Raw genomic sequence first — 25,324 nt, forward strand, 5'->3', positions numbered from 1 at the left:
TATATACATTTTTTACTAGAGCAATACATTTAAATCTTTATGTGCGACTTAAATAACAGTACCTTTTCAGTTGTAAAGATTTAAGTTTGTATAGCCAATTACCTATGTGCTGAATTATACAATCTGATGTTTGCATTTAATTGGATAAATTGATATATAAAAGTTTTTTCTTCCAAATGACAAATGAATATCCAGAAGTAAAACAAGTATGTAAACTACCAGGAGGACTTCTCACACAAGTAATGGTTCTATTCAGGAAAATTCTCACACAAGTAATGGTTCTATTCAGGAAAATTTAAAGTTCAGACTTGGAAGCTAAATAAAAATAAAAAAACTGCCCCTAAAATTAAAAATGCACTTGTGCAGATTGTACCATTGCATCTCACAAGTCTTGTGTAGAAACAATAGGTCTTAAACTTTTAGAACATTTACATTAATGGAGTTTACCATTCTTTTATCGTTGGAAGGAGGATGCAGTTCTATTCTTGCATAGGTTCCTCCAATGAGACCTTTTGCTAGATGCTCTGGGTTTACTACAACACAGCCTTCCACTTCCTAGAATGCAGAAGAAATTACAAATAAATTTGTATTTTATTTGTAATTTTAAAGCAAATAACTGAAAATCAGAAAATCAATAGACAAAATTCAATTAGTTTCCTTAGAAGTGACTGATTAAAGAAGCTGCACATCCAATATCAAGTAACAAACCAATAAAAGATAATAAAGGATATTGCGGTATGCAGTCTTTATGGATCTAGGAATAAGCATAAGACATGAGTGAAACTTAAAGTTTATATTGTAAGAAAATCTACTGTGTGGGAGGCATTTTAAAAAGGAAAGCATATGCCTGTGAGAGTTTGGAGGAGGGATTAATGTTGTGTGATAGGAATGGGAGTGAGATGGAAGTGAGGTTGTCATGACTATTTACAATCTTCAATAAGTTATGGCAAAATGAAATGGAAATGCATGTGCAAAATTAAGCTGAATTATGTGGGTTTTGTCATGTGTCAATATGCTGTTGACAGTGCAATGCTTGTAGAATGTAAGTTGATGGTCATAGTGGAAAGGGAGGGGAGGAGAGAGAATCTAAGGTGGAGACAATCACCTTAGCAAAATAGCGAAGATCTGATGGAATCACAAGGAGATGGGGTTTGTATGGCAAGTGCACATAGTTTTCCAGTTGCTCCATGACCACACACATGCTCTCATGGGGTGGATACAAGGGATACAGGCTGCGCTGCTTCAAAATGTGACGAGTAAGCCTTACCAGACGATCCTGAGATGCTCTGTAAATGAAAGAATGGCTATTATAATATATACTTACATCATAATTAATACAAAGTTAGGTTCATCAGTAGCACACCCAAGTCTAACTTTGCATAGTCTGAATGGCATATTTCCACAAGGAGTGATGTTAATACCTCTGCTTCCATTCTACAAACAAACATCTATGAAATAGAGTTGTGAACATCAATCAACCAAACAAGATTCAAAGTACCTAGGCCATAGGTGAATGCATTTATTAGAATATTTTAAATGCAAAACAGTTAGGTTCAACATTACAGTAATGAGGTCAGCAGAGAACTTACGAGGAGATTTCTTCCTTGCCAAGATGGAATAGAACATCCGTTGCTGTGAGAGCTACAACAACACCCTCAATGTTCACAAGTGCTGGATCACTCACACAGGTAAAGTTACCTGCCACATCATAAGGTGGTGTAGGATACACCATTGGAGAACACACATCTCTGCTTGATGGCACCAGAATGACCTGAGTAGGTGTACTGAAAAAAAATAAATAAATAAATAAAAATAATAAAAAAAATAAAAATGAAATAAAAAAAAAAATAATAATAATAAATAAAAAAAATTATATATATATATATATATATATATATATATATATATATATATATATATATATATATATATATATATATATATATATATATATATTATACACACACACAGCGCCAAACGAAACGTAAACTCCTGGTGCACCTTGCACCACTATCTGTTTCACAGTTTGAAAAATGCGCTGGGAGAATACATGGCAACTTAGCTCACACCCTCACACATTGACAGCTGATTTAACGGATCTAATATTTGACTTGACATCGGATAACGAAGTGATTTACTGAGATCAAGGATTTACGGCTGCCTGTAATGTTGTGTGTACTCGAAATATTTTGTTGTTCCTCATTGTTGCATAATGTGGCAAACATACAAGCCCATTTGATATAGTTCGTGTCACTGAGTTGCATAAGATCAGGAAAACAAATTGTGAAATAGGCTGTGTTACAGGCATACCCAGAAAAAGAGTAAGTGTGTTGGTGAGAAAATGGCGTAGTAAGGGATGCAAGGGTATCCCTCTCCACAAACATGGAGATGGACCAGCAAAAAAAGTGACTGACAATACCTTCAAAGTGGGAATTGAACAAAAATTCTTCCATTACAGCAAAACAATTAAAGGAACAGAAGCCTCTCCTACTGAGAAATGTATCAATTTGTACTATTCAGAGAAATACACGGAAAAAGTTAGACTATTGAAAACTGAGGGCTCGTAAAAAACCTTTTGTAAATGAAAAACAATGCAAGATGAGATGTGCTCTGTACTGATGAACCTACGTTCTCCATTAGCGATAATAAAGGAACAAAAGTGTGGGGTCCCCGTGACTTGTCAGCCTGTGACTTGCACTTTACTGTAAAGAACATTAAGCACCCTCCCTACCTCATGGTTGTGGGGAGCATTTGCTTTCAGCAGCTTGGCTGACCTTGTCATCCTTCCTAAAGATCAACAGCAAGGTTTATTTGAATATCCTTAACGATAACTTAGCAAACTGTTTCACAGTTACTGGTGCTGAGATCTTGCAGCAAGATGTGTCACACCGCTAAAATCGTGAAGGAATGGCTCTGTAGCTGTGAAGTTGACTATATTTCAGACTGGCCTGCTCAGTGTCCTGATATATCACCAAAAGAAAACCTCTGGGGAATAGTGAAAACAAAACTACAATAGGAAGACACTTCTACCATCCCAAAACTTGAGGCACCCCTTCATAAGGTGTGGTTGGGGATTGCCCAGTCTACTGCCGAAAACTTAGCAGATTCTGTCCCTGACAGTCTCAGGTCAATTCTGAAGATGAAGGGATTCCCCATCAACAAATAAAGGAGACCATGATGAGTACTGTATATCATTTTCCTGTTTCTCTATCATCCAGGTTGTGAACAAATCTTACAACTTCAGCTAACTAACATTGTTTGCATGCTGTCCACGTTTCATTTGGTGCTGACTGTATGTGTGTGTGTGTGTATATATATATATATATATATATATATATATATATATATATATATATATATATATATATATATATATATATACATATATACATACATACATACATACACACACACACACACACACACACACACACACACACACACACACACACAATTTTTGTCTTTAGAATATGCAATTTTGAAATAACACAAGGAAAAAAATACAGATTTCTTTATTTGTGTGTTTAGAATATGCAATTTTGAAATAACACGAGGAAAAAAAGTCATTTTCATATTACACAGATTGTTTAGAAAAACATGATATCAAAAAAATCAAGTTGCATGGCTGGTTTAGTTCCGTGATGTTGCCACCAGATGTCACCAGGTGTTCCCCATGTGTACCACCAACAAGCTGTCACTTCGCACGTTGCTTCAAACTCATTGTTACCTGCGCACCGCTAGTGTTAACGTCTCTCTCCGCTCTCCTCTCTCAGTGCCTTACCACAGTTTTTACCATGGCTTCCAAGTGCCCTTCAACTTCTACAGCAAGTGGCAGCACACCGAAGAGATCTAGGAAGACCTTAACCCTAGAGCAAAAGCTAGAAGTCCTGGAGAGAACTGATAAGGGGCAGAAAACTTCAGTGATTGTGAATGCATTGAAGTTGAACGAGAGCACAATTAGGAGTACAAGGAGTAACGCTGATAAAATTTGTGCCAGTGCTAAAGCAGGAACTCCAATGAATGGTTGTAAATCTTCATATGCTCATCCTGTGCAGATGCAGATGCAGTGTATGGAGAAAATGTCAGCCACATGGATCGACCATTAAAACAAGACGCACCTACCCATAAGCTTCAACTTAATTCAGGCCAAGGTGAAATCAATCTATGACAATTTGGAAGCAGAAGATAAGAAGCCTTTCAGCACCAGTTCTGGTTGGTTTGAGAACTTCCAGAAAAGGTATGGCTTTCATAATCTGAAGATGGTGGGGGGGAAGCAGTGTCAGCAGATTCTTGAGCTGCAGAGGAATACACTGCTGTGCTAAAGATTATTGAAGAAACTGCCTAACCAAACCTACATCTCCACAGAAGAAGCTACAGCACCGGGATTCAAGGCATCAATGGACCGGTTGATGCTGCTCCTGTGAGCTAACACCAAGGGTGACTAATTTTATCTACCACTCCAAGAATCCCAGATCACTCGAGGTAAGAGTTGAATATTTTTTTATGTTAGAAGCTAGACATTTTAATTTTTTCTGTGTCCGATTTGGATGCTAGAATAAGTTCTTTATCTTGCCTGATTTTTTGGGTGTGAAGTTCATGTGATGCCAGAAACAAGAAAATTTATTGGTCTATGTGCCTACTATCAAACAATGCTAAACTTAGAACATTTTTGTCTTGCCTAGTTATTCGTGTGCCTAGTTCAAATGATGCTACAAGCTAGCATCAAACACAAGAACATATTTTGTCTTGCCTAGTTATTCATGTGCCTAGTTCAAATGATGCTAGAAGCTAGCATCAAACAACACCAGAACATGTTTTGTTTTGTCTAATTATTCGTATGCCTAGTTCAAATGATGCTAGAAGCTAGATATTCCAATGTTATGTTTGCCAGTTCAACTGACCCTAAGAAATTCTGTATGCTTTTCCATATAAATTTTTACATAAAAATCTTACACTGGATTTCTTTGCCAGGGTTAACACAAGGCATTCCTCTCCATCTACTGGTATGCCAACTTAAAGGGCTGAATGACTGGAGTGGTGTTCAGCGACTATTTCAAGAACAAGCTCCACCAAGAACTTGGTCTACAGCAAGCTTCTATGAAGTTAGGCATTCTGAGACATCTCTGCCAATTTTTCTCACCTCCCCAGCTGTTAACTCTGTACAAGGGCCTTATCCGTCCATGTATGGATTATGCTTTACATGTCTGGATGGGTTCCACTCATACCACTCTTCTAGACAGGGTAGAATCAAAAGCTTTACATCTCATCAATTCCTCTCTCTCATCGCCACAATGTTGCCACTCTAGCTGTCTTCTACTGCTATTTTCATGGTAACTGCTCTTCTGATCTTGCTAACTGCATGCCTCCCCTCCTCCCACGGCCTCGCTGCACAAGACTTTCTTCTTTTTCTCACCCCTATTCAGTCCACCTCTCTAATGCAAGAGTTAACCAATATTCTCAATCATTCATCCCTTTCTCTGGTAAACTCTGGAACCCCCTGCCTGCTTCTATATTTCCACCTTCCTATGACTTGAATTCTTTCAAGAGGGAGGTTTCAAGACATTTATCCTTCAATTTTTGACTACTGCTTTGGACCCTTTTCTGGGACTGGCATCTCAGTGGGCTTTTTTTTTTATTGAATTTTTATTGCCCTGAGGGTCTACCCTTCAAGATTTTGCTCATCATAGACAACACTCCTAGCCACCCCCAGCACCTGGCAGACATCAGTAGCAAAATCAGGATTGTGTTCTTGCCACCAAATACCACCTCTCTGATTCAGCCTTGTGATCATGTCACTATCCAGACATTAAAGTCATATTATTTGCGATTAACATTGGCTGATGTTGTGAAGGTGACTGAACAAAACATCACAGTCCATGACTATTGGAAACAGTTCATAGTCAAGGATGCACTGCACTTTATCAAGCAGTCATGGGAGGAGGTGCCAAGATGGTGTCTGAACGGATTGTGGAGGAAGCTGTGCCCTTATTTCGTTCACAATTTCAAGGGATTTGATATTGCTGATAATCTGGCCAGTGCCAACACGAAGAGTCTTCGCCTTGCACAGTAGATAGGATTCAATGAGTTGGAAGATGACGACATCCTCATTGGGAGGAACTCTCTAATGAGGGAAGCAGCAGCAGCATCAGAAGATCAACTTCGGTGAACTTTGACAGCCACAAACTTGTTGCAATGTATGGATTTGTTGAGGCAAGCAATGAAAATCATAGAAGAAAATTATCCAAATGTGGAGAGAAGCACTGCAGTTACCAGAGGAGTAGTAAGCAAAATAGCCTGCTATGAAGTGTTGCTGAAGGAAAAGCATCAAAAAAAGAAACAATCTATAACAGCATTTTTTCAAGCAGACACACCCAAGCCAGTCATGGAATCAGACACAGACCCTGATGCACCCAACACACCCAACATGGAGGCGGAGTCTGCTACAGAGCAGTCCAGTGAGCATGAGGCAGAGGCGGAGTCAGAGGCAGAGCTACCCAGTGACTGAGGTAAGCAATACAAATCTACATAACAGTACAGCTTAATATAAACATGTGCAAGTAAGCAATAATAAAACATAACTTCTTTATAAGTTTGATATCCCACAACTCATATCCTTCAACTGAATGCAATCCTCCAGACTTGGTATGTACTGTACAGTTTAATTCAGTAATCATGTTCACTTTATGCGATTCTTATATTACATGATCCCTTCAGGAATGTATCCCTCGCATAATTCAAGAAATCCCTGTATATACACACTTATATATACATAAGAAAACTGCAACCAAAGCTGTAGTACCATAAACTTCTCTTCTAATGTAACCCCACAATTGTACACGAGTTATCATCTTTGAATAACATGACAATTTCAACAAGTGATCTTAAACCTTAATACTCTATACTCTTTTTATTTGATGAAGAAAAGAGGACTACTCTGGATAAAAAAAAAATCAGTACCATTTCTCAGATCTCTGACAGGATAAATGATCTTATTACTCATTTCAACCAATAACTCTGCCCCTTAGTGTCAGGGATTATGAATACAGATTTCTAGAATTAACAACTCACCTCTCTAGCGTGGTGGAAATGATGCGAAGACAACGGTTGAACACAGCATCATGGGTTTCTCCTAAATCATTACCAACCACAAGTGGGTGGCCAGCATCAAGAAACGGACCCAACAGGACAAGTACATGAGGTGGGTTGTTGCGCACAGCAGTCAAGAAGTCGGTGAGAGGTTCGTAGAGCAAGTTGCTGCTTGTGGTAAAAGGTCCACTTGCCACTACTAGCTGAACTGGACCTGTTAATTGTAGTTCATTAGCAGCCAGTATGTCCTTCTCTCACACAAGTATTAAAACTTGCATTGAAGTTCTACCATTTTTTCTGCTTTATCCATCAATGCCAATATATATGAACTCCTTTTATTCTTGAAGCACAAGACTTTATAATAAACTCCCTGGCCAAGAAGGGCTGAGAATGCAATCAGAGAATGAGGCTTCCAGTGCCAAAAGTGCATAAAAAAAAAAAAAAAAAAAAAAAAAAAAAAAAAAAAAAAAAAAGTAAATTGCAGATATTTTGATCCATCCATGCAGGAATTGACAACAGGTTGAAGTGACCACAAACCTGTGCTGGTGGATATTGTGATTGGAGAGGTAGGCTCTGGAGGGAGCTTGCCATCCACCAGTTCTTGAGCAAGCAGTTTGTTACCTGTTGGATTTGATCCTCTTATGCCCATAATCTGAAGGGTAAAATATAACATATAGTAATTTAACAAAGAAACTCCTGAGATCAGCATAAATAGCTAACATAGAAATACATAATGCCATGATTTATTGCTTTAGGTTTTGTATGTTAGATTATTCACATATTTTCAGTAAATTATGAGCAACTATAAGTACTGCCAAAAATTTCTTAGTGTGAAACAGAGCAAATAATGCTTAATTTTCACATTATAAACACAGGAATTAAGTGCCTAATGATAAATGAAGCTGGGGCATACAGTGTCTAATGATAATCTCTGCTTGTTTTTTGCAACCATGTTCAAATGCCAGTTGGCAATTTCATCAAGAACTGATACCACAGACAGCACCCATCAAACTAGGAAAAGAACCAGACAATGGCACAGGAAACTTTACCTGCCCTGGGAACAGGGAAAAACCCTTCACTTGGGAAAGATCTAACTGGACCACGCTGCTCTTGTTGTCCTCCATACATCCCTCCACCAGTACTGAGGCAGCATTTAGGTGACTACTGCAGTCACAGCATACTCTTCCTACAGTAGATATTGCCTCCTGCAACCACAACAAATTAATTTCTTGGATTATTTAATGACTATAGCAAGAACAATAAAAACAATTACAATACATGAAATCCTTAACTACCATATAAATATCACAACACAATTTCTTGTAAGCGCACTAAAGCCTACAAAATGCTTATGCACAACAAAAAAACCCTACACACAAGAAATGTGTCCTTGTCAATTAATGAATGTTATGGCACCTTATCTTCAAAGAAGGGCTGAGACATTGCCAAGTAATAGGTATAAACCTTACAAGTCAAAACATACACTGATTACATTAACACTTACACTGGTCATTGTGTTAACACTTGAGTACTCTTCTTCCTCCTCCTCTCCTTGCTTGCCTTTCTTCAGCATGATATCCTGCATCTCCTCAGCCAAGCTGAGTGTCATGTCACTCAACACCTCTCCAGTTGTACCTGGCCTCTCATACATGAAGTTGTAAGCTTTGGTCAGTGGTGGCTCATCAAAACATCCAACCAACTTCACCTGTGAGAAGGCACAAAAACATTCATTTCCAATAAATATGATGGAGGCTCAAGTTATTAATAGGAACAATGTTGGGATAATGGTTTATTAACACAGAGAGGTACTAGTACAAATTGATGCAATCTTCAAATCTTCACACTAGAAAGGTTTTAAAACAAATTAATATACTCATTTCACAAAAATTCATCAAACACTCACAACCTCAAAAGTGACTGTATTAGCACTAAGATTACACACAACCAATTCATATCACAACCTGAAAGTACACTTACCTCTGGATGGAAGTCTGGATTGGCAGTCCATGTGGTGTTGTCAGGGGCACCATACTGGACAACCACAGTACCAGAATTGGTGCGGCTGGAATATTTCAATGATGGGCTGGCCACAGTAGGAGAAAGAGTGGCAGAGTGGAATTGGGCGGAGATGGAGCGAACTTTACCATTGGGCTTCTCGTTTTTGGGTGTTAACGTTTGCTTGGGAGCCTGTTGATATCATAAATCACTGATTATCTATGAAGCTAACTAAACTGACTTACTGAGCTTATGAAGTAACCATACACATCCATCCCTTTCTTGTACGAGCAGAATGACATTCTAATTCATAATTTTACAATACAATAAACAACAAGCATTATATCTTCACAAAACATTCATCCTTCCTACAGTACAATGTATAAATTTAAACAGTGATGGTACGTACTTTATATGGTAGCATTCAAGTCTTTCTGAAAAAAAGGGTAAATCTCTTACGAACTAGAGTAGCTCCAAGTTTTTTGTGTTGTTTGCTATGTAGTTTATCCCATCCCTAATCAATACTGTATAACACATGGTCCTCCATGCACTACTGAAAGGAAGGAGGATGGTATTACGGATACACCAAGATTTCCTAACTTTCCCACTCCACCATCCGAAGAGCAACACACCACTATCAATTCAATACACCAACTAAAAAACAACAATTAAGGAGACTGATTTCCTTTCACCTGGCGAAAATAAAACCAACCTTTCGGAAATGACAGATGCCGCAGGGCAAATCGGTGACTCCTCTGTCGAAACACGTGCCCTCCATGCAGTCCAGACAGGATACGAAAACGAAACCGATGACTGATTGATGGCAGGGCGAAAGCGGATACTCTATTGAGCCAGCACCTCGCGGATGTTTGCTGGATGCGCGAAAATTAAGGCCTGGTGTTCCTAGATGAGTATGGATCTAGTCATGGCAGGAATTAACATGCACCAGAGCCATACCCACCCAGCACCACCGACTGAGTCACTCCTCAAGTGCAGCATCTTGTCACCGACATTTCGCTCATCCACCAGAGATCACACATCACTTAGTAGCGGCCACCATTGCGTATTACAACGCAAAACATCTCGCAAACTCTTAAGAACAGGTGTTAACCGCAATTTTTTTCTTTTTTAATCCGAAATGCTCATTGACTCCCACTGCACTTCCCGAGTTCAAGCAATAACGACTTCGCGTGTGGAGAGGGAAATTACTGCCGGGGCAGGGGTGTGGTCCAAGACGTGAGGGAGTTCGAATATCATTTTATACGAGTATTATCAGCAGCTGCAGCCACTCAGCCAGCCAGCCAGTCAACTGCCGCCACCCAAGGTGACTGTTCGCTCCCGAGGTCGTCACCACCACCAAAACTGCTACCATTACAGCAGCAAAGGAAACACTTGATTAAGACGTGAGTTCCTGTTGCCAGACTCATTTAAAAGGATATTAAGACTTAAATAACCAGTCACTGTTTTCATCAACTACCTATCTGTAGCTTTAGCCTGACTACAGACGGTGCCTATATACAACTACCCCTTTCCACCCTCACTGTGCACTATCTTTGACACCCACACCTCGGCGACGTCAGAAAAATAACACCCCTTTGGCAACAATATAACTTTTCAGCATGGGAAAGAGTGAGTGTGGTTGGGTTAAAGTGGGGGTGAGGAATGGGGGGAGCGGACGGCAAGCAGGTGGGAATGGAGTAAGTGACGGTAACATGTAGCAGGGGTGGAGTGGAAACGGTCAGCAGCGCGTGTGAGTGGCTCCAGTTACCACTCCGCCTGAGCCGGTTCGAAGGAGCCAACCACCGCTGGCTGACCTTCGCGCAGCCTAGCCGCGCAACCAATACCCAACGCTGCGTTATATTCCAAAAAGCATCGTACACCGGAGTCCCCACTTTTACTCTCGACGGAACGGGTTAAGATGGGTGGGGTGGAGGTGGGGGAAGCGTCAGGAAGGACTTCTGACAGCCACTAACCGATTGTGAAGAGAGAGAGAGAGAGAGAGAGAGAGAGAGAGAGAGAGAGAGAGAGAGAGAGAGAGAGAGAGAGAGAGAGAGAGAGAGAGAGAGAACGCATGCACAGTACTGTGAAAAATGTTGACGCTCTGATGTAAGGCAACAGTCAAAGTAGCAAGGTTACGGTGACGTGACTATTCGTCTGGCCAACTACTAGGACATGGGTCTTTCCTGCGGCTGTGGCGAAGACATGATTAACTTGGGGGAGAGGAAACGTGGGCATCTCTGGCAGTAAGGGTGGCAAAGAGGGTGGGAAGCGAAGAAAAGGCTGAAAGGAAAGGCGGCGGCGGCGAAGTTACAAAGACGAGGAAATGAACGGATTCATTATATTTCCGGGGAAGGGTTGGAAAGGAAAGATGAGCAACAGACTGCATACGAATGCATATTAATAACACTGCTTTCTATCGATCCCAATGACAGCAAGAAAGATAGAAAGGCTTGCTGCCAAGACTGCTTGTGCGCGCGCGCGCTATACATCTGACATTGATGAACACGATTCAATGTTGTTTCTGTTGCAACTACCATTAGTTTCCCGCTATTGTACTGCTCTTTGTCGTTGTCTCAGCTGCTGTTGCAGGCGCGGCCGCGTTGATGAGTGTAGATCTAGTCATGTTTCATCAGATCACGTACAAGACCTTCACTCACCCACCCAGCACGCTACCACACAAATGCTCTCTAGCTGGTATCCACATACCGGGTTGTTCCACATAGCGCTGACAGATCTTTGTATGAAAAAAAAAAAAAAAAAAAAAAAAAAAAACAGGCAAAAATACCATATAAAGCACACACACAACTCATCCTCAAGTTACGTATCCTGATCTATGGCTATTGATTCTATAACTTAACACTGTTGCCAGTTCAATTCCCAGGTGTGATTAACAAAGTAGCCCTACCTTACAAATTACGTACTTAACTTTACACAATCCTTCTACGGACACACCATCTCAATTAAATGCGTCCTAACATTGCAAAAATTTATCATGCATTTATGTAATTAACGGGAAAAATGTCAGTTGAACCTTAATGGAAAAAAAATGATGATGCATATAAGAACCAGTGCTGCCTGTGTGTCCCTAACTAGACTTCTGAGAGATGAAGCATTACCCTCATTACCCTTCTCCTGCACACACAAGCCACACTATTTTTTGCTGGGGACGATGGTAAGAGAAAATGAAGAAGTTGGGAAAGGGAAGGGAAGAGGAGAGAGCTTCCCCGTGAGGTTTTCTGAAAAGGTCAGGCAGGGGAGAACCACAGCCCTCGGCCCCTTACCCCTACTCAAGGTTACTGCTCCTCCGTCAACTACCATCCCCTCCGCCGCCACTACAACTACGACTACCGTGTTAAAACGGGAACGGCACCACCAAGTGAAGAAACCGGGGAAAAAACGTTGAGGCATAAAAAAAAATGGAGAGAGACTAAAGAGGAAAAATAAAATTGCCAGAAAAAAAAATAAAGCGTGGGGGAGGGGATTGATATATAAAATAATAACAATAATAATAATAATAATAATAAATAAGGCGGAGGGCAATTTTTTTTTTTTTGGGGTAAAGGTAAATATTGTAAACGCGTCAATCCCGAGGTGCAAATAGATATGATCGTCTTGTTACTTTTAGTGATGTAAAACAAAAAATATCGGTTACAGGCGAGAGAGAGAGAGAGAGAGAGAGAGAGAGAGAGAGAGAGAGAGAGAGAGAGAGAGAGAGAGAGAGAGAGAGAGAGAGAGAGAGAGAGAGAGAGAGAGAGAGAGAGAGAATTATAACCTTCCACGAAAATTATGTAGCAAAAAGTAAAGGCTTAGGAATTTCCATCTACTACCAGTAATGACATACAAAATTAATGATTGATGAGAAACACATTTAAAGTGATATTTAATCATGACAGCATATTTTACTTTGCCGTTAAATAATGAAATAGGACACGGCAAGGGTTACACGAATTATAAAGCCTACACAAGGAGCCATTCTCTGTATAATAATGGTTAATTCCCTAAGAGTCCGTGTCTCGATGTGAGCGCGGAAGAAGGCCCTTAAAAAATCATGACAAACCCTGGGAACCAAAAGAACAAAGACATAACTTAAAAAGAAAAAAAATAACAATAATTAAGACCCTTGGCCACCACTAAAAGCATCTGTAATTCCAAAAGATGCGAGGGAGCAAGAAAAAATGATAAAGATACCCAAACACCTCACACAGCAAGGTGGTAGTGGTGGTGGATGGTGGTTCAAACGCGCGGGACAGCCGGGCGAGGATTTAAGTGTAACGGTTGGTGATGGTATACCTGGCCCCCTCCCTCTCCCTCCCTCACCTGCCATCTACCACGCCTTTCCCCTCCCCTCCCTTCCCCCATCCCAGTGATCCCCTGCCGCTATCACCACGTCCCCTGCATAGATATGATGTCCTTGCACGAGTCGTCCGTCCCTCTAGCCGTGGTGCGAGGGCCAGGAGGGGTGGGGGAGGTTGGCACATGAAAGGCGCCGGCCATCAGCACACATACTACAGAAAGGCTACGGACTTGTGGGTAATATCCAACATGGCGGACGTTCATGCTCACCTAAGCCCGCCAGCCAGCTCGCCCGCCCGGTTCCTTTCAAACGCTCAACACGCGATTTTCTCCCTACTTCTGCACCCCGCCTACAGTGCACTGGTGAAGGAGCAGGGCTCGAGTTAGGGGATAAGGAGGTGGAGGAATGGGAGTATTAGCAGAGGGTTTGAACAGCAGCCTACAGAGGAAAGAACCTCGGAGATATCAGCGCCACGTAAGTACTGATCCCCGCGAGGCTTCCACCATGCATCCCCGCCCTGGCCGTCAAGCTTATGCCGAGGATTTGACGCCACTCACCTTGAAACCGCTGCCGCTGCCACCATACGCCTCCAGGATGTCTTCATCGTCGTCGTCTTCGGGACGGGAGAGACAGCCATTGTCCAAACTGGCTGCAAGTTGAGAGGAGACTTCAACACGGAGTCAGGGAGTGATCTCACGTACACACACACACACGCATGCACAGGCACACGCGCCACTCCTCCCGCCCCAGAGGCGGCGCTGAGGCCCCATCACCAGCCAGAAGGGGTAGCAAGGGAGGCCATAACGAGCACGGGGCGGCGATGGCAACGTGCGGAGAGCTGGCGTGGGACTGCTGCTTCACCGGTCGGCGTGGGTTACCTTCCACTCCTCCCCCACCCCTTGGCTGCCTGCTCCCCCTACTCCCCCCCATCCAGTCAGGAAATCCTCCACCCCATCGTGAAGACGCCACGCGCACCACCCTCCCCATCTCCTCCCTACCACCAGTTCCCTCGTCCTCCCTCTCCTCTGTCTTCCCCAGAGCGTTCCCAGTCTTTCATGCCTCCCTCTCCTCCCTCCCGTCCCAGACACTACTACACCTGCCGCGGAGGCAGACCAGGGAAGGGCTCGTTCCCATACACTGTCCTGCCAAGCCCCACGGGCGCCGCCACACCCCTTCGGTAGATTGTGAGGCGGGAAGCTGTTAAACTTGTGTGGGAATCACTGTTCAGCTGAGTGACTGATGGCTGGCCCCTCACATTCCTACTTGTTGCTCCCTATTTCCTTCCCCCTCTCTTCCTCACCCCCTACCTCTCTCCTCCCACCCCCACACCATCACTACTACCTCCAAGCCGAGCCGCCGCCATCTTATCAGGAATGGTTGCTCTCTCTCTCTCTCTCTCTCTCTCTCTCTCTCTCTCTCTCTCTCTCTCTCTCTCTCTCTCTCTCAATAAAAGTACTGTTTCACTAACACAGCATAACCCAATGCCCGGGTTTAAGAGCCACGATTATCTAAAGAATTTCCATTCTCTTAACCCCATTCACTTTCCTTTACTCTTTCCCTTCTCCCCTTCCTACTATAAATGTACCCGAATTGAAAACCATCTCACACGTGGTTCGAGGAACACCAGACAACCTGCCACTACAACTCCAGGACACAGGAAGACGCCTACTACCTCGGCAGTTCCGCCTCTTACAATTCCAAGGAAAAGATGGCACCCACCCGTTTCCATAAAACAAATAAATGAATAAATAATAATAATAATAATAATAATAATAATAAATAATTAATAAATAAAAATATAAAAAATAAATAATAATAATAATAATAATAATAATAATAATAATAATAATAATAATAATAATAATAATAACAATAACAACAACAATAAAAATCGTTCAAGTTGAGCGCTGCGGATACCAGCGTGGGAGGTATGTGTATGTATGTAGGTATGTAAGGGCTTTTTGATTAGCTGGGAAGAGCGAATGGGGTAGACGCTTTCGTAAACAGTTCCATACGGTTTAAAAGTTGACATTCCTGATGGCTACGTTACCTATACTCTCTCTCTCTCTCTCTCTCTCTCTCTCTCTCTCTCTCTCTCTCTCTCTCTCTCTCTCTCTCTCTCCCGTGTGTGTATGTGACGTGCAAGATGTAAGGTAAATGATCTTATGAGCCGCCAGCCTGGCAACGCTCAAGTCACGTCTCCAACAACTCACGGCAAGGTAAGGTGTGTGTGTGTGTGTGTGTGTGTGTGTGTGTGTGTGTGTGTAAACAGCAATACTTCGAGTTTTTGATAGTGCAAGCTACTTTAACAGTAATAATAATAATAACAACAACAACAACTACTACTACTATTACTACATGGATGGCCATGGTTATATAAGTATTGAACGCAGGAATTATGTATTGTCCAAGCTTTCCGATATGATTACCACAGTTCCCCCAAAAATATGTGCTTCATTCCCAGTAGTACTCTCATTTCCTTCCTGAATAGATCACCATGTGCAATAGTCGGAAAACATACGGACACTCACATAGATATTTCCTCCTCCGATCTAACCTTACTACTACTACAACTGTTATTATTACTATAACCACTACTTACCATCACTACCATTACTACTACTAAAACTACAACAATAACTACTACTACTACAGTCTGGAAATTGCACATATTATTCTCCACTTCTCATTAAAAGCAGAAACCAATGCCTTACTACTACTACTACTACTACTACTGTTATTGTTATAACCACAACTAACCACTAACAACAGTAACACATATAACATCCCACGCCCCATATATGAAGGCAACACGCACAAAAAGTCCGCCGATCGCGATGACTCCAAGATAATTCCGCTTGACGCAAACCTGTGCACAACAACGTGAGAATTTTCAGTCATCGTTTAGCTGTTAGCATCCGCCATTTGGTTGGTGCCGGGAGAAAAAATAGTCCCGTCAGGTGGGGGAGAGGCGGGGTAGGAGCCCGGGTGGCAGTGGCTAAGGAGGGCAGACCTAACTAAACGTACTAAACTTTGGCGTTTAACCCCACCCCCCTCACTTTTTTTATTACTTTGCTTTATAATTAAACGTGCTAGGGCTGCAGCGGTTTACTTATCTATTCATTTATCTTTATTGATTAAAAACTTATATACTAGACTTTTGCGTAATACTAACTCATTTATTTAGCTTTATATTTATTAATTTATTTAGACTTACTATTATTATCATTATTATTATTATTATTATTATTATTATCATTATGATAGGTAAAGGAAGCAGGATACAGTTATTATTATTATTATTATTATCATTATGATAGGTAAAGGAAGCAGGATACAGTATTTACACGCGGACAAACTAGAAATGGTTGAGGAAATAACTAGGCTATAAAGTTTTTATTTATTTTTTTATTTCATTTATTTTTTTTTATTGAAAACTTCTAGGCTATCCATTTTTTTTATTTAATTTCATTCATTTTTATTTTTATTTTATTTTTTTTTATGGAAGGATACAAGATGCAAACATGGAAACGAATTAAAGCTAGAGAAAACTTGCTTTCACATGATACCTTAGGGTAAAATACAAATAAATGTTGAAATGTTCCACAGGAATGACACTCATATTCTAAAAGTCGATTCTTGATATGAAACTGAGTAATTAATTTTCGTGCCCTTATATTTTTTATACCGTAACTTCACGAATATTATTATTATTATTATTATTATTATTATTGTTGTTGTTGTTGTAATTCAAGAAAGCCGTATCCTGACTCTGGGGGTGGTGGCAGGAAAGAGAATGGACGACACAGCGCTAATAAAACTCCTGCACTGCACCGTAATGCCACCTTTGAGAGCCCTTCTGCAATGGTAAAAATGTACGCGGAACATGAAGGCACATTTATAAGACAAACACTGATGTCTGCAGCTGTTGCTATTCAGTTGCAACACCATTCGACATTCCCATGTATATAACAGGCATCACAAACTGCTCCTCCCCTTCACAGACCGAAGGAATATCTACCTATACAATGGGGTAACTCCATGTACTGTGGGAAAATTAAGCGTGAAAAGCATGTATGTTGCCACAAAGGTAAACGAAGGGCATAGCAAGTCAAAAAAGCTTGTCTGGAGAAGCATATCAGCCGCTAAGAGCTCTCCATTCCTGGTAGAGCCACATCAACACAAGGAAACATTACCTGGAAACAATGTTTACGAAGTCTGTAAACATTCGGAAACATTTGGGAAAGTCTGGAAACACTCACTATCCATTCATGCACTTTTCCATCCAGTCTTCCGTTCTCATTCATTCATCCATCCATCTATCCACTAATCTATCCATCCATGAAAACTTCCTCAAATGTATCCAAACAATTTGTAAACACAAGGGAAACATTTGATAGTTTAAAAATATTGTTTCTAAACAATATTTCCTGTTGTGGAAAATCCCTAACATGCACGACATCTGAGCGGGAGCGAGTCATCCCGTGAGGAAATGTGATTCACCACACATCATTGAACACTTTCTTTTGTACTTACAAAGAAAGACATTTCTCTTCCAAGAAATGTGTGTAGGAGAGAGAGAGAGAGAGAGAGAGAGAGAGAGAGAGAGAGAGAGAGAGAGAGAGAGAGAGAGAGAGAGAGAGAGAGAGAGAGAGAGAGAGAGAGAGAGAGAGAGAGAGAGAGAGAGAGAGAGAGAGAGAGAGAGAGAGAGAGTGTGTGTGTGTTTCCCAGTTCCCTCAATGGGGAGTTTTCAGAACTAGTGGTTGTGACCAGGTGACAGCACAGACACAAACTCCTTTCTCACATACAAGCAATATCAGATATACCTACAGTGTTATTCTATTTACATGAAGATGCAATGGGCCTATATAATATATTTTCTACGTAATCCCTTCTAAGTAGTAACACAAGTAAAACCAAACTCTTTTCATGAACAAATGTATATAAGTTGAATTTCTAGTGAATCGGCATTTAGCTTTATTTGGTCATCTTAAGATTTCCAAATGAAAACACTCTTGATTGGAAACGTCTTAATCTAGACGACAGTAAACATAAAGGCAACATGTCTGTGACAGTCAAAAGTCCAAATTACATAGATCTTCTTCCTAGTTTATGGAAACGGCAATTTTAATAAAAAAAAAAAAAAATGGCAACTCGAATATCCTGGCTAGTAATGCTGTATCTCCAACCAAAACAAACACCTGACTCGGCCGCGCTGGTTGAACTTAAGAAACACGTTGTTGGACAAGTTGAATGTTGCTGCGGTGCCCATCTCCACTACGCCCTAAGCAATGGATTACGGGAGCTGGACACTACAGCAGCAGGAGGATCGCCTGAGAGATGTTTGTTTTGGTTCACGATTAATTTGCCTTGTCGCTCGCTTCGTGAGAGGGATGCCAAAATCCACACACACACACACACACACACACACACACACACACACACACACAACACACACACACACAATAAATAAATAAATAAATAAATAAATAAATAAATAAATAAATAAATAAAATAAAAAAATAAAATAAAATAAAAATAAAAAATAGAGCCATATATCACGATGTTACTGAGTAGGTTGTGTCATACTATATAGTACAGTGTGATTTTTTTTATTGTCCAAGATGTTACTGAGTAGGTTGTGTCATACTATATAGTACAGTGTGATTTTTTTTATTGTCCAAATCAAGTCTTTATACTTGTAATATGCTTTATTTCAGATAATGCTAGCAGTTTACTCAATAATCATACACACAAAAAAATAAATAAATAATTTGACCACATTCTCTCAATATTATCCATACCGGATATTGAAAAGTCGATGCATCATTTCAATAGTATCATGATGATCAATGTTCTATGCATCTTTACGTACCTGGGATTTACTACAACAATATTTTAGCTCTTTTTCCCTACAGTTAGATAAACAGCAACATCTAACAGTTTAGTTCCGAAAACTCCCCATTCAGCCTCAATATTACAATGGGAATAAAGCAGCAGTATTTATAAAATCCAACAGCAGAATGTGTGACCTGTTGTTCGACTTCACCCTTACATCCATCCAGCCATCACACCAAAAATATACATTCTGGATGAGCTACCATGTCACTTTAGTTATCATGTATGCTGGGCTAACAACAAAAATTAATAATTTTTTTTTAATATAATAATTAAAAAAATAAAAATAAATAAATAAATAAATAAAATAATAATAATAATAATAATAATAATAATAATAATAATAATAATAATAATAATTATTATTATTATTATCATTATTTATAAATATGCAAAAACAACCCAAACAATGTGAAGATGGCAATTCTACAATCTGTCCATTCACTCTCATTTTACAATTGCTTCCAGTATGTCCTCACACTATGGGCTTCAGAATTGAATATGTCATCCTTTTCTTCTCAAAGAACACTACCCAACTTTTATTATAATGTATCTCTAACTTCCAACTCTTTATAGGGAGTAAAGATTCTATTCAAACACTAGTAAGTAAATGTTTTCCTGATGAATTAGGGATGTAGCAAGGTGTGTAATGAGCCTGGCTTGTTTAATATTTCCATGAATGGTGAAATTAAGGAGATACAAGCAATAATATTAAGTAAATTTGAACTTGAATTTGATGATAAAGCATGGAATCTGATTTAAATCTAATCTAGCAGATGTTAGTAGATGATACTACACTAGTGACTGATACAATGGTTGCATGAGGATGTAATGATACCAACAGTACTACATGTGGCTGAAACATGAAACAAGGAACAGCAGAGAGATCAAATAAAATAGAGATGAATTATCTCAAGAACACATATGTAGTATCATGAATAGACCAAGAGAGAAACAAGAAAGTGCAATTTTTGTTAATAAAGCTCTGCAGGGATGTTTTGACTATACAGAGAGGATGGAAGAGTGGCTGGAGGACAAGAAACTAGATTTAATGTGAAATGGGACCATAAAACTGTGACGGCTGTTTGAACCAAGGGGATATCTGTGGAGCTAGAAGAGTGATAAGATGATGGCAATGAATGTAAAGGAAATGTTTATGTATGAATGAATGGGATGCCTTAAGGGCCTCTGATAAAGGTTTGCCATTGCTTGTTTCAATCAGCTGATCAGGTTAGATATGGGAAAAGATTTATTATATAATAGCAGGGATAAGCCAGTTAGACTCTCAGGCCCTGATTTGAAGATTATTCAATATGCAGCCTTATTTAATGTTTGCACAGTGTGGTCCATGAGAATTCTTCTTCTTGCCCTATTGAGGCCTAGAAGCTAAAGTGAGTCAGTATTTTTTGCTGTCACTAACGCATGGGTATATGAGTGTTTGTCTTGGCTACCACTCTTCATGAGGGGACAATTGCTTCATAGTAAGCAACATAATATCAGCTTCCATTAAATGCAAGTGTTCATCTCATTTCTCTTCACTATTATGAAAATATCTAAAACTGCTGCTGGTTAGCATGAGAAACTTACTGGCAGCTTGCAATATTAGTGGGCTGTGCAGAAAAGAATTTATTGATTGTATAATGAAAGTAAACTAATCAAACGAAAACAAAAAAGAAGTGAATTCATATTATGTGAAAAATATGTGAAATGTATTAAGAGAACAAAAGACTGTACTGGAGACATATGGACAGACAGGGGAACTGTTCAAAGACAATGCTCAATGGTTCACACATACATTTAATGATTTATCAATATTGTATTAAGACTACACACTTAAAAATCACAATCACAATATGACCTGCAGTTACTTATAATTTGAAATAAAACATTTCTTTCTTTGTACTGTACTTACCATTCAGTCTGTTGACAGTTGAGGCACTAGCAGCTTCTGCAGCAGCTTTCTTCCGTGAAGAGTTCTGTTCCACACGATCCAGGTGTTCCAGAGCCTCCAAGGTAACGCTATCATAGCCATGTGTGCTGGCAAAGGTGAGCCACAGCACTGCCAGCTGCTCTCCATCAACACCATACTGCTTGCACAATGCTAAACCTGTCAATGCAATAAACGGCATTCATTAGGCAAGTTCACCTCGGTAAATGACAATGAAGTTCCATGAAGTTATTCCAGAGGATGGCCATGACATGACACAAGACATTACATAATTTCTACATAAACTTTATCCTTACACACCTCTCCCACTCATTATCCCACCCTACCTCTTTCACAAATTTTGCAAACATGAGAACATAATGTAAAACATTGGAAAAAAAAAAAAAAAAAAAGTAAAGAAAATATATTCAGCAGTTTGATATGTACACTAAATATGCCACTGAGCCATCAAAATACAATATCTAAGAGCATTTCTTAGGAAACATGTGAAGACTTGTCATGGATTGGAACAATATAATCTCCTTCCTCTGGAAACGTCTCACAAGCTCTTATCATTTTTTTGTTAGTTAATACTTTTTGGGCATGGTGATATGCACAGAAATCTATGATGTCAAGAGCAGAAGCCAATGAGACTGAGTTCATGAGACACCTGTGGGGTCCCAGGTACAGTCAGTTTAAAATTGCCTCTAACTTATAAACCACACTGTGTGAATTGTGCAAAGAGCTGCCTTATAATATGACATCATCAAATTCTTTTATAAGGATAACCATGGAGGCAGAAATCTCCATCAAGAACAGGGCTCTTCACTCAGTTCCACACTGCCTACATTGTGTAAGAAAGTGCCTTGTTTAAAAATAAATAAATAAATAAATAAATAAATAAAAATAAATAAATAAATAAAAATAAATAAATAAATAAATGAATGCATTCATTCATTTTGAAAACTCAGATGCCAATGACCATGAACTGGACGTCCAACATCCATCTTCCTCAATAAGGTACATGGTAAATAGACCCCATGATGTTAGGAACCCTATAGGATTAGGTTTAGGTTACATTCAGTTTGATTTAGCTCCTTTTATTCTTATTTACTTCACGGATCTTTTTTATTTCATCTTTATCTTTATTTGGTTTATCTGGCTCCATTTCATGACAAAGTGGTACTCTACAAAGCCTCCATAAAAACACATAAAAATAGAAAAATTATATATATATATATATATATATATATATATATATATATATATATATATATATATATATATATATATATATATATATATATATATATATATATATATATATATATATATATTATATATATATATTATTTATTTATTTATTTTTTTTTGGTTGCTTGGGTAATTTTGTATCATGAAACCTGCTGCACATTGTTTTTCATTCAAAAATTTCCCTCTTCTTCACAGCCCAGCCCATAACTGCATTCTTTAATACTGTTGAATAATGACAAAAATATTAACTGCTGCAAAACCTACTTTGGTTCCAATCTGTCAGAATGAGGCTTATAATCTTAAACACACCAATATCTAATTCTAACTTCAACCAACAGGCTGCAGTGCAAGTTTTTGAGATTTTCATGGGAGTTTTCATCATAAAGGGATAAGTCACAGCTGCAACTACTGTCTGATTAGTTTAACTTCTGTAGTATGTACAATGCTGGAAACCATCATAGCCAAAGAAATCACAATGTACCTAGAAAAACATCAATTAAGTAAGGATAGTCAGCATGGATTTAGGGAAAGAAAATCTTGTCTTACAAACCTACTGGTGTTTCAGAAAAGAGTAATGAAAGCGATCACAACTACATTATTTATTTAGATTTCATTAAGGCCTTTGACAGGATACCCCATAAGAGACTATTGGATAAAGTACAGACTCATGGTATTGAAGGGAAAGTTCTGAGCTGGATAAGGGCATAGCTTAATTTTAAGGAATGGAGGATGCAGGTAAACTGCATTAGGTTACAGCAGTGGGCAGCTACTAGCATTGTTCCACAGGGTTCATTAATGGAGCCCCTATTGTTCTTTAATTACGTTTTTTTTCTTATGTAGGATGGACACTGACCAAGGGCAACAAAAAATCCAATAAAAAAAAAAAGCCCACTGAAATGCCAGTCCCACAAAAGGGTCCAAAGCAGCAGTCAAAAACTGAAGGATAAGTGTCTTGAAACCTCTCTTTTGAAGGAATTCAAGTCATAGGAAAGTGGTAAAACAGAAGCAGGCAGGGAATTCCAGGGTTTACCAGAGAAAGGGACTTAGACTAGAGGAATGACTTAGATACGAGGATTAGGAGCCACATAGATGAACTTATATAGTAGGTATAAAAATAAAGGCAGACCAGGATGCCAGGGAGCTGCAGTGGGACCTGGACATGTATGAATGGTCAATAAAGTGATAAATGGAATTTATGCAGTGCAGTTTTGAACACCGTACTATAGGAGAGGCATAGATTTCTTAGAAGCAGTGCAGAGGAGGATGAGTTAAGATGATTGAGGGACTGAGAGGATTACCATGTAAAGGTTCACTGGAGAGAAGAAGAATGTGTGGGGATATAGTATAAATATTTAAATGGGTAAAAGGAATTAACAAAGGTGTCATAAGTGATGTTCTCAGAGTAAATAATCAGGACAGAACTTGAGGTAATGGATATAAGCTACCTAGTTAGTTTAGGTTTAGGAAAGATTGGTTAGAACTGGTTCACAAACAGTGGTGGATGGAACTGGCTTAGCAGTCGTGTGGTCAACACCAACACTCTAAGTAGTTTCAAGAGAATGTTAAGATTATATGGATTGAGAAGACAGGTGGTAATAAGAAGGTTGGCAAGGAGGCAGGACATTCATGATAGTGCAGGAGCTGCCCAGTGTAGGCCAGCCTACCTTTTCCAGTCTCCTTCTTTTCTATGCTCTTATAAGCGACAGTTTAACATGGTTTCTGAGAAAAAAAAAACACCCATGAGGACCTAACTAGTCATCCCTGTAGCTTTAGATATGAGTGGACCAGGTTAATGAAGGGCAAAACCCCAATCAAGCACCTTAAACATACACTCGTACAATCACTGCACTAACTCTAGTCACCGTTTAATAAAGATTCTGCACCAACCATAAAAACAGACACTTGTAACATGAGACTGCAATTCCACAATCAACACTGCCACCTTAAACTATCACTGCATTCCTGAGTTTGTTCAACTGTGCCACTGTTAAAAGAAGTGACAGTTTAACAAGGCTTGTGCACCTGCAGGATAAACACACCCATGAGAACCTAACTAAGCATTTTTACATCATACGATAAAATTCTGCAACAAAAGTCATATCGTCACCTAAAACTTACATAGCCTCATTATATGTAACCATGACTGTGCCACTGTTAAAATAGTTATAATTCAACAATGATTGCCCACCATCAAAAATATTTAAACAAAAACCATGAGAACCTAACAAAACACCAATAGCATAAGGCTGTAGTCTAATTCTGTAACAAACCTATACTGCCTTGTCAATGAGTAACAACGATTCTGCCACTGTTAAGTAGTGATACCTTAACAACGATTCTGCACCAGCAGGAGAAAAACACTCATGAGAACCTAGCTTAGCATCCCTGTACCATACGGCTGTAATTCTGTAATGAAACCTTAAACCAACACTGTCTCGTCAACAACAGTAACCTTTACTGTGTCACTGTTTAAGTAGTGATTATTTAACAAGACATTGCACCATCAGGAAAAACAATCATGAGAACCTAAGCCTACCTGTAGCACAAAGATGCAGTTCTGTAATGAAACCCAAACTCTCACCTTAAACTTACACTGGTTAGCTGCCTCGTCAGAGAGAGTCACTCCAAAGGTGCTGAACTCCTCAATAACCTCCGAGATGTGCAGCGCCAACCCTTCCTCTTGGCCTGCCATGGCTCGGTTTTCCCGCGCACCGCCGCCACCACCACCACCACCACCTGCTATCTCGCCGGCACCACTTCAACCTACCACCTCACGCCCCGCACCCGTGCACTGTGGACACTACAACGTGTGCCAATTAAAAAAAAAATCAGTTGATATTTACCAGTCTTCAGGATCCACACGCGCGCCA

At 39.7% G+C, this 25,324-nt stretch overlaps 1 protein-coding gene across 2 annotated transcripts; it reads right to left on the bottom strand.

The window, feature by feature from the left end:
* Nucleotides 1-25,324, bottom strand: LOC135102274 (DNA polymerase alpha subunit B-like). Of its 2 annotated transcripts, XM_064007232.1 has the most exons (11): nucleotides 25,047-25,324; nucleotides 21,186-21,380; nucleotides 13,933-14,024; nucleotides 9,064-9,273; nucleotides 8,591-8,791; nucleotides 8,136-8,291; nucleotides 7,624-7,738; nucleotides 7,069-7,300; nucleotides 1,590-1,784; nucleotides 1,106-1,286; nucleotides 1-555 (listed from the first exon to the last, which is right to left on the bottom strand). In XM_064007232.1, exons 1-11 carry the CDS (start codon nucleotides 25,144-25,146, stop codon nucleotides 412-414), a joined length of 1,821 nt encoding a protein of 606 aa, XP_063863302.1. In that variant the 5' UTR covers nucleotides 25,147-25,324; the 3' UTR covers nucleotides 1-411. The 2 variants fall into 2 exon arrangements, with proteins under 2 accessions (XP_063863302.1, XP_063863303.1); XM_064007233.1 differs by lacking the exons at nucleotides 13,933-14,024; nucleotides 21,186-21,380; nucleotides 25,047-25,324 and adding an exon at nucleotides 9,794-9,980.

The sequence above is a fragment of the Scylla paramamosain genome, chromosome 7 (assembly GCF_035594125.1).
Source record: "Scylla paramamosain isolate STU-SP2022 chromosome 7, ASM3559412v1, whole genome shotgun sequence".
NCBI lineage: Eukaryota > Metazoa > Arthropoda > Malacostraca > Decapoda > Portunidae > Scylla > Scylla paramamosain.